General features: G+C 39.4%; 1 protein-coding gene across 2 annotated transcripts; it reads left to right on the forward strand.

Moving 5' to 3' along the window:
- The first annotated feature begins 1,988 nt into the window (after nucleotides 1-1,988).
- Nucleotides 1,989-10,361, forward strand: MMAA (metabolism of cobalamin associated A). 2 transcript variants are annotated; one of them, XM_065634235.1, is made up of 7 exons: nucleotides 1,989-2,007; nucleotides 2,693-3,168; nucleotides 4,256-4,378; nucleotides 5,755-5,925; nucleotides 6,254-6,339; nucleotides 6,957-7,106; nucleotides 8,646-10,361. In XM_065634235.1, exons 2-7 carry the CDS (start codon nucleotides 2,718-2,720, stop codon nucleotides 8,931-8,933), a joined length of 1,269 nt encoding a protein of 422 aa, XP_065490307.1. In that variant the 5' UTR covers nucleotides 1,989-2,007; nucleotides 2,693-2,717; the 3' UTR covers nucleotides 8,934-10,361. The 2 variants fall into 2 exon arrangements, with proteins under 2 accessions (XP_065490307.1, XP_065490306.1); XM_065634234.1 differs by lacking the exon at nucleotides 1,989-2,007 and adding an exon at nucleotides 2,013-2,397.

Below are 10,361 nucleotides of genomic sequence, written 5' to 3' on the forward strand. Positions count from 1 at the left end.
AAGAGTGCATGGTTCTAGGAAACCTGTATAATCGTTATTCCAGAATATTGAAAGAAGGGGTGTATATAACTGACGGTATGAAGGGAAGTCTTCCTGTCGTGTCTGACATCCAGGGACTATAGTCTCTGACTGGAGAAAAGTAAACTTGTTTATGAACAGAGTTGAAGGGGGGGGCGGGGAAAGAGACGTGACAATTTGGATTTCTACACCTCACCAGTGTGCAAGGTCTTGAAATGGTTCTTGTAGGAAGAGTACTGTAAAACACATACACACTTGTTCACAGTCACATCAGATTGGCAGTGCAAGTGATGGACTATATGAAATAACAAAAGTTTTGTTCCTAACTGCTGAATGCACAGTTTAATCTCATTCCTATTATTCTGGTCCACAAGATTATCATAGACAGAATTTGAACAATCCACTCTCCTATTCAGTGCTGGCAAAACTTGTAATTTTGTGTAACCATTCATCTAGTTCTTGCAACAAGTTCAACGACAAAAGCATTAAAGATGAAAGCACACAAAGTGGAATAAAATGCAGGATCAATGATCTGTGATGAAACCATAGCAGAATGGCTTTTTTGTTGTTCCCGCTGTTATTAAAATAATAGCAGGGATGTGCTGCTGAGGTGTTTAAGCACAGCACTTGAAACAGAGAGCCTTAGAAACCTTGTTTAAGGAAGAAATGATGTGGATTCATGAGAACTCTGATGAATAAAGATCTGACTAAAGCGAAAGGCTACATAAGACTATTTTGAAATGGGGATTCTTTTCTCTTTCTGCTGTGGTTTCATCACATGCTGATAGGGTCATAAAGTTGCCTGTTTTCTCATCCTCAAAGAGTGGATTTTTCAGTTCTCTGTGTATGATCATCTTGTGGACTGGAATAATAGGAACTAGATTAAATTGTGCATTCAGCAGTTAAGAACAAAACTTGAGTTATTTTTTATGGTCCATCACTTGCACTGCCAGCCTGATAGGACCATGAACAAGTCTGATGCATTTTAGGAAAGTGCTACTATCATTGTAAGCCATTAGTAACAGCTCAGCTAGCAGGTTGTGTGCGTTTCTGCTTATTGGAAATAATACATGTACTTTAACATGAAGAGGTGCAGAAAAGGGCTGGTGGGATGACTAGAGAAACAATAACAATTAAAAAATGCACACACACAACCACAAAAAAAACAACCAACCAAAAAAACCAACCCAAACACAAAAAACCCAACATTTAATGAGAAGAAAGCCAGCTTTGTTTAACTCAGCAAGATGAAGACTAAAAAGAAATATGATTTAATAAACATGTTTCAGGGGTTAAGCATTTCTTCTCCCTTTCTGGTATCTGCAATGAAATCAGGGAATAGTACATTGTGCACAAATGCTAACTAAGATTTTGTTTAGATTTCAGACCAGGAGAGAACTGATGATATGCAACATCTTTCTTTACAAAGGACAAGGCTGAGAAACTGTTATGTCAACATGGAAGTATATGTACTCATGCAAGGATCTAACGTGAGTCTCCATTGTATCTCTGCTGCTGTTGTGTAGCTATAGCCTATTTCATTAGTCTTTAACATTCCTCCAGAAAAAGTTTATTTTTGCCCAGAGTAGGTCTGAGGTCTTGTCACCAGGATGGATTAGAGTTAAGGTCATGCTTTGAGCCTAGGAAGAGGGTTCCATTGAGTTCGATGCGGAAGGACGCTGGTTGTAGTAGAGTGGTGGGTCTCTCGGAATGCTTGGTGAAGGGCAAGGACTCCGTGGCAGCCACCGCCACCCTCCTAGACCGCGTCCCTGATCCTGCCAACGGCCACGCTTTCCGCTAACGGTTCCAACGGGCCCCCTGGAGCGGCTGGGCCGGGCCTGCCGGCGCATGCGCGGCGCTGCCTCGGCGCAGACCTTCGGTTGGGCGGCGGCGGGGTGGGACTCTTGCCCCACACCGTGTCCGGACGGCTTCCGGCTCAGCGTGAGGGCGTCACTTCCCCGGGGCGGGGGCGAGGAGGCGGGGTGGCCGGTAGGTGCCGGGGCGGCTGGCGGGGAATGGCGGCCCCGGGCGATCCGTGAGAGGCCGGCGCGCGACGGCGGTTACCCCTTCAACGGCCGCGGGCGGCCGTTGGCCCTGTCCTGGCTCCCTGATTGGCTGGGCGGCGCGAGGCCCCTCAGCCGCCCGCCTCGCCGAGCCTGGGTCCGGGCTGAGGAGAACGGTCGGGTGCGGGGCCGGGTCTGTCTGGGGATTTTGGGTGTGCACCCCCCAGATCGGCGGCGGTGAGGGCCGCCCTGGCTCCCCGGAGCGCGTCGGGGGAGCCTGGGTGACCCCTTCCTGGGAGGTTTCGGAAGGCAACCGCAACGGCGGCTTTTGGGAAGGAGCACCATATGGGACCCTCTGGGGACATGGATTTTTAGGGTACTGTGCGTGCTCTTAAAGACTGTCTTATTCTAAAGTGTTTTTTATTTATCTGCTTACTTATAAAAATAATGTCTTCATTGTTTTAAGTATGATAGTAAAGAGATGCTATGCTATTGAAGGTTCTATAGCTTCTTTTTGATTTTTTTTTCAATGGGACTAAAGAACAACCTTTTTTTGTTTAAAACAGTAGGTATGGATAAAATAAAAGCTGATGTTTGCCTGTGTACATATGTTTCATTTGAGCTCTTGTAAGTGCTTTGGAGAAAGTAAAAATGTTTTTCTTTCTCCTTAGGGTGTCTGCAAACAGAAGGCAACTGATGCCTCTGGTACTTCTAATTCCAAACAAGATGAAGATCTCCTTTTTATTGCTGAGGTTCCCTCATTGTTATTTCTCTAGAAGAACTTATTTCGAGAACTGTCACTTCACATCCAGAGGAGATTTCCTGTGTGTCAGATCTCTTACGCCAGTGCACCTCGATCGTACAAAATGGATGTGTTCATCAAATGGTTTGAGGAGAGAGCTGTGTCAACAAGTGGCCTCTGACCAGCAAACAGAGGGACTTTCTGACAGAGAGCAAAGGCTCTTAGACAGACTTTACAACGGACTAATCCAAGGTCACAGAGCCTGTTTAGCAGAAGCCATTACGCTTGTAGAATCAACTCAGAGTAGGAAGAAGAAAATAGCACAGGCGCTTCTTCAGAAGGTATTATCCTACCACAGGGAACAAGAAAAGTTAAATCAAGGAAAGCCACTTGCCTTTAGAGTGGGTTAGTCCTTTTATGTCTGTCCAGTAGTTTCTTTGACAGAATTAGTTGTGACCTTTCATTATCGCTATTGTTCTTTAAGCATCGTGGTCTATAGTCATGGATCATTGGTTTCTTGTGGTTTCTCTTGTCTGGTAGAAGCATGACTTGAGCTGGAAAGTGCTTTTGAAAAAACTCTACAAATAATTGTTGTTTCTGGGGGGGGCAGGCAGTTATTTGAGGTTTGTTTAATAACCATTATAAGCCAAAATGTTAGGTAGTTTGCAGGTTGATACAGCTGTTATATACACTTAGACAGAGAAGGATGTAGTTAAGCAGATCTGTTCTTTTCCCAAAGAAGGTGTTTTGTTGAATACTTCCTGAATCCCTTCATCAATCCACAAAAGGAAGAATATGTACCTTCCTTTTTTATGGCCTTACTTTAAAGCAGCCTGCTTTTCAGCTGAGGAGACTTGAACCTGATTCTCTTGGAAACTGTAAATTATTTTTCCCTTGTGAAGAGATGGACTACTAAAGTACATCATGTCCAACTGTCATCTCTTGTGTGTGTACAAAGGTAGTAAGAACAAGAACTTGGGTGTAGGATTGAGAAATACCTGATGGAGATTAACCAGTTTATCATAGTTTGCGTGCTTTGACGTGTAAGTAAATCACCTGATTTTTTTAAAGTAACAGCTCTTCAAGGTAATGGCTTTTGCTTTTGGGTGTGTCTCTTATAAACAGCTAGTAAATCTGAAAAATACAGATTTAGGATTTTATGCTTTTAAAGTTATGAAGTATAAGTCAGTATAGATAAATTTATCTGACCTTATTCCCTCCACTCTAAATAAACCTAATGTTTTGTTGGTATGGGTAGGATGAGGGGTGCTCAAGTCAGTGGTGCTATGTTGGTGGACCCAGGTAGCGTATTTCAAGTCAATTACAACTGCTTAGTTGGGTCTGTCAGTTGTGGCATAGCCTTTCATTTGCCTTTGTTGTGATACTGTGCTAAAGTACGAGTTGTTATCAACTTAGATGTTGATGGTGTTCATCCGATGTGTTATATTTTTGATTCACAAAATGTTTTTTGTTTCCTAATATGATTATGTAGGGTTGTCTGGTCCTCCTGGTGCTGGGAAATCGACTTTCATAGAATGCTTAGGGAAAATGCTTACAGAAAGAAAACACAAAGTGTCTGTGTTGGCTGTAGACCCTTCCTCTAGTACAAGTGGTGGTAAGTATGAATTAAAGTTTGAGTCAGGTTTCTAATAATTTGTCAACTATAGGAGTATCTCTTTGAGGCAAATGGAGGAAAATTTGGGGACCTGTAAAAGTGAAATATTAAAAATAAATATAGCAAGTTTTCATGTTTTTCCCATGTGATATGAAATTGGAAGATTTATATCAGTGTCCAAATTTTGTGAGGTTTCCTCTTTTCCAATGTACGAACGTTGATTTGCAACTTTTTGGTCTGAAACTTTAGATAGCTGTGGTTTTGTTTATTTTTTTATTTCCCTGTGAATTAAGAAGTAGAAAGACATTCATTTTTGCTTAAATTTCAACAGCGGTAATGCACATGCTAATTTTAAAATATTTAGAGGATGCTACAATCCAAACATGCAGATTGGGTCAGATTTTAGAACACTTATTAGTTCTTCTCAATAGGATTTTTTAATTTCTGTTGACTATATTGGTTTTAAGGTCTGCTGATGCAGTATCATTGATCATTTGTCTGACTTGTAGCATGATTAATTTTTTTCCTAAATTTGAAATTCTTTGAAGTTGGGTGACTGTAATCTGTTACTCTCAAATCAAAACTGAAACTTGTAGGGAAATTGAAGGCTGACCATGCTTGATTAGTGATATCTCTGATGTAATCATAGAACCTTGATTTTGATCTTTTTCTGATGGGCAGCTGCCAGGGAACATCATTCCTTTTCCAGCTTCTCCGCTGTTAGAGAAGGTGGTGCAATGTGTAACTATTTAAAAAGAAAAATACTTCAATATTGCAATGATGTAGAGTTAAGAAAGATGCTGTTCTTGAAATCCATACATTCAAGATGTATCAATAGAATAACAGAACATGATAGCAAGACTGTACCAGTGAAATTATTGACCATCTCTCATCTTTTGGAATGTGTATCACATGTGTAGATCTCCCTGAATCTGATTTGAAGTTTGTATGAATAGGAGGAAGGCAGGGATGCGTGTCAGTTTTCTAAAAAACAAAACAACCAACCATCAACAAATATTGGAATCACAAGGCAGAGGTTTGTCCCTTTGGACAGAAGCAGCAAATATTTAATTGTGTGGCCTGCTGTATAAATGCCTCAAAAAGCCATTCAGGAATTGCAGAATTCATTCTCACCTAGAAAATATTCTTTTTATTTAGTAGCAGTAAGGTGTCAGACTTTTCTGGCTTCTGATAGGCGGAGGAACCAGGTAGTAACTTTCTAGTCCTTAGCAAGGTCTTGACCGACTATTATTGGGATATTCTTATGTGACTGACTTTGTCCAAGAAATCTATCTTATTTCACTCATTTATTGGAGTTGGGGAGGGGAGTTTGGTTGTTTTGTGCTTTTGAAATAATTTAATATTAAATATTTAAGGTTCGCTATTGGGTGATAAAACACGGATGACTGAGTTGTCAAGAGACACGAGCGCATACATCAGACCATCTCCAACCAGAGGGACACTGGGAGGTGTAACAAGGACCACAAATGAAGCCATTCTGCTGTGTGAAGGAGGAGGCTATGACGTTGTTCTTGTGGAAACAGTAGGTATGTGCTTAGGGTTTTTGTGTAATTATCCTCTTGTGATCTCTAAATAAGATATGTTGCTAATAGGTACTTTCTGTTTTCTTTCATCCCTGAACTTCCTCATGCTTTCATACATGGTCATGGAGTGAAAAGAAATGCCCATTCTGTCAATTTTCTAGTCCTGCACATTTTGTAAAAAACACTGTTTTGTAAAACTGCTATGTTTTGTGTTCTCTTTGTTTATTAGTGGGTTTTGTTCATGGTGCAATACTGGGATCTGTCATAATTACTGTCATTAGTGTGACTGAAACTTCGCAATAAATGGTGAACTCTGGATTTAATTTTTTAGGTGTGGGACAGTCAGAATTTGCTGTGGCTGATATGGTTGATATGTTTATATTACTGCTACCACCTGCGAGTGGAGATGAATTACAGGTATTTTTCAGTTTCTTTTATTAAATACTACATAGGACTAGGAAGAGAAACTTAAATCCAAGATGTAGTATCTGACTGTGCAGAAATTACGTATCAAGAGCATCTTGTAAATTAAACTGCTACCACTGAAGTCTTTTCAGTGTCTTACCAATTTGTTGCACATTCAGGATCTGAATTCCCACCTCCCCCTGCACCCCAGTTTTAGAAGTATTAGGATGTAAGATTTTGATACTCTCTGACTTACTCTGACCTGTTTACTAGTTATATGTGATTTTAGGAAGTGGTTTTGTATTATAGGAAAACTGAAATCAATATAATTAAGTTTGCAAACTCGGTCATGTTGTGTTTAAACTTAGGTCTCTATACATGAAATATGTAATCTCGTAAACTGTGATATTCATATTTATTAGTGTCCTCGTGTCAAAGTAGAGTAATAGCTAGTGATGACTGAGGCCATTGGTGCTACTCTTGCGTGACTAACACATACACCCGTATGCATGCACAAAAAAGTCAGCAGGAGTCACCAGAAACTAACAAAACTTTTTGCCCTGCTTTCTGTGATAAAGCAGCCTGTCACAGTCCTGAGTATTCATGATTTCTGTCCATGTTCCATTTAGGGTATTAAACGGGGTATAATTGAGATGGCGGATCTAGTTGCTATAAATAAAGCTGATGGTGATTTAGTTGTGCCTGCACGGAGAATACAAGCTGAATATATTAGTGCTATGAAGCTGCTTCGCAAGCGTTCAAAGGTTTGGAGACCAAAGGTTTGTGTACTTCACTGTGGTTTCTGGGGCTTGTGGGCTGTGGGTTTTCTTTGTTTTGTTTTATTTTGGGGGGTTTTTTGGTTGTTGCTTGGTTGGTTGTTTTTTTGTTGTTGTTGATGTGTTGGGGGATGGGGGCTTGTGTGTTGGGGGATTTTTTTGTTGTTGTTGGTTGATTGGTTGTTTTTCTCCTGCAGAAAAAGCACTGGATGAGTTAGTATTGCTATCGTCTCATCTAGCTATAGCAGCCTTCTGGGATTCTTTTATAAAACTTTCAGTTCTGTTGTTTAGTTTTACACTGTGCTAGAGAGTTGATTGCTGCTGTTTCTAGTTCAACTCTGATCTTGAAGTGTGACACATGAAACACTGCAAAGCCACAGTCCTGCCCCCCCACCATTTCAGTCCTGAGCTACAATCTCAACACCAGCAATCCTATTACTTACATTAGTGGTGGTGCAAAATTGTCTTGCTTTTTGTAAACTATATATACCTTAAATTGTCCCATAAGCTATTTCTCCCCTTTTTATAATTCTGAAGCCTGTGATTATGTTTGTTCTTTTACTGGTTCGTGTGTTTCCTTTATTGCTTTGGTATTTTTTTAACTTCTCATGATAAAAGTTCTTGGGCAAGAACCTGATCTACCTGTGTGTGCAGTGTCTAGATTATTGGAGTTCTTATCCTGTGGGCCTTTAGTATTAATCCAGTATTCCAGCTATTAAAAGGTTATGGTGAATTACTAAGGAAAAGATTCAGTACTAATTTTTAATACATGTATGTAAATTAAGCACACACATGCACAACCTCGCTCTATTTATTTACATACATGTATATGTAAAGGAGGTTTGCTCTACCCTGGTATTAAATTTGACCCATTGCATTAAGTTTCTACCAGTTGGGTTCCCTGAGGCTTAGCCATCATTTCGTAATTTTTGTTTCTAGATCTGATGAGCGGTCACATCTGGTAAATGTGACCCAGAAGAAGGAAAATATTGATGTGTAGGGGCACTGTCCTATCCATTAGATTCGAGAGAGAGACACTTTTTTTTAAAAAAAATTTTTTGAAGTTTCATTTAAAAGATCATGATGGGTGCCTGAAATATTTTTGGCAAAATGAATTCCTTGTCTGGAAAGCAAACACAAAAAATAGCCAACATACTTCCTTTCTGGAATATTCTAAGTGCAAAAGGGTAGCTACAAGTATATCTACCAGAATACGTAATTAACTCTACATTTAAGTAAAACAGCAACACTGTACCTTTTAGCTAAAGAACTCATTTAAAATAATTCTCACTTGTTATACAAGCAGTTGGACAAAGTCTGTTTATCCCAAGTGCTAAGATCTACTTAGAGCTGGTAAAATTCCAATTGTGAGATCTTTAAAAAAAAAATAATAAAAAAAAGCAGCTCAAAAATTGCTTAGAGCTTTGTTAAGTGAGTGTACTGAAGCCAGTTTGCCTTACACAGTTCTTAATTTTCATGTAAGTAATTGAACCCTCAAGCCCAGTAGTTACTCATCTTTAAAAATTCTTCTGAATCCAACAGGTAATGCGCATCTCTGCCAAAACTGGAGAAGGTATCTCAGATATGTGGGATAAAATGACAGAATTTCGTGACCTCATGCTCACAAGTGGTGAGTTGATTGCCAAACGACGGAAGCAGCAGAAAGTGTGGATGTGGAACCTCATCCAAGAAAATATGTTGGAGCATTTCCGGAGTCACTTGGCAGTTAAGGATAAAATTCCACTTCTAGAAGAAAAAGTCCTTCATGGTGTCTTGTCTCCTGGGCTGGCAGCTGACTTGCTACTGAAAGCGTTCAAAAACGGTCTCTAAGCATTATATTCTGCTCTGTTCTTGTTAAGTGCTTTGTGTAAACAGGAACATTAAATATGTTTTTTCTACGTGTGGATTCAAATGTTTTATTACAGTGGACATTCATACCTATCCAGTACTCTGCAAAGAATACTGGGCAAATATATTTGGGCAAAAAAAAAATACTGTAGGATTCTGTATATGTGATGATCATGACAAATCCAAGCACTCACTCCAAGATTACTACAAAACTATATTGTAAAAAAGTGAATTTCCAAGTCTTCTATTTGTATAGGCCGTAGATGTGTTGGTCTAAAATGTATGGCCGTGTCAAAGTGTGACTGGTTTGGGGAGGGTGGGGGAGGAAGGTGGTGTTGCAGAGTTTTATTTATGGAACCACCTTAGAGCAGTTGTCACTGCAGCTTTCCATTCTAATATGGCGTCAGCTGTTGCCAGTATGGGTTGCTTTTTCCTGCCTCACCTTGAACAACAGCAAGAATGTTGGACTCCCTGGCAGCCTTTGACCACAGTCTTAGTTTTAAATAAATTGCGTGCATATAAATAGAATATAGTGGTGTTTGGTCCCTGTTTAGAGGCTATAGTTATTTATTATACACTAGGAGAGGGGAATTTTAACCATCCCTCTTTGTAAATAGATGTTTTAACACAAAAGTGAAATTTAGTTAGACTTTAAAATGCAGATGTCAAATGGAAAAAATGTCACCCATAATGTTTTAATAGAAAATGTCTTTATACTGGAATTGTTCTCTAGTAATAATGGTTTGAGGTTTTCTGATCTCACTAAACCAAGTTCTTCATGTTCAAACAAAATGCCCAGTCGTGTTTGGGTTTTTTGTTGCTGGGTGGTTTTTGTTTTGTTGTATTGGCTGGTGTTGGTTGGTTATTTTTTTTTTTTTTAGTTTCCCTCGAGAACTAAGCTGCAGGAAGCTTTTTCTAAGTCATAATCTAGAAAGCAGAGCTCATCTGGTAGCTACTAAATTTGAAGAGTAATGTGGAAAAATGAAGATTTTTTAGGAACCTGGCAGAAAAGCAGCAAAATAGGAGATTTGTGTCTAGTCTTGCTTACATGAATTCACCTTTTTGGAAAAAAAAAAAAATGGAAGCGATGATTTTTATAGTCTTGATTTTCTGGACACATACTAAATGGGACGGTTGTTTCATTTTTACTTTAGCTTGGTTTTACCTGTTTGGCTTCCTGAAATATATGTTTTTGAGAGAGCATTTGAGTTCTGGTAACCTGAGTCTGGATTTTTGAGACAAGTACCAGTAAATTGGTTTATTTAGATGCCTATTTTTTTTCTTCTGAGTAATATTTTATTTTCATTTCCCCATCCCTATTGTTATATTGTGTTCCCAGCTAGTTTACTCCTTCTTGCTAGACCTCTCCGCTTCAGAATTTTGATTCCAACCTAGATATAATTTAGCAAT

Source organism: Caloenas nicobarica, chromosome 4 (genome assembly GCF_036013445.1).
Source record: "Caloenas nicobarica isolate bCalNic1 chromosome 4, bCalNic1.hap1, whole genome shotgun sequence".
NCBI lineage: Eukaryota > Metazoa > Chordata > Aves > Columbiformes > Columbidae > Caloenas > Caloenas nicobarica.

What these genes read in the sequence shown, in the direction of transcription:
- MMAA (XM_065634235.1), top strand. Translation starts at nt 2,718, where the DNA reads ATGCCTCTGGTACTTCTAATTCCAAACAAGATGAAGATCTCCTTTTTA. An exon ending in CGAGTGGAGATGAATTACAG is followed by an intron (nt 6,340 to 6,956) that starts GTATTTTTCAGT and finishes TGTTCCATTTAG; the next exon opens with GGTATTAAACGGGGTATAAT. An exon ending in CAAAGGTTTGGAGACCAAAG is followed by an intron (nt 7,107 to 8,645) that starts GTTTGTGTACTT and finishes TGAATCCAACAG; the next exon opens with GTAATGCGCATCTCTGCCAA.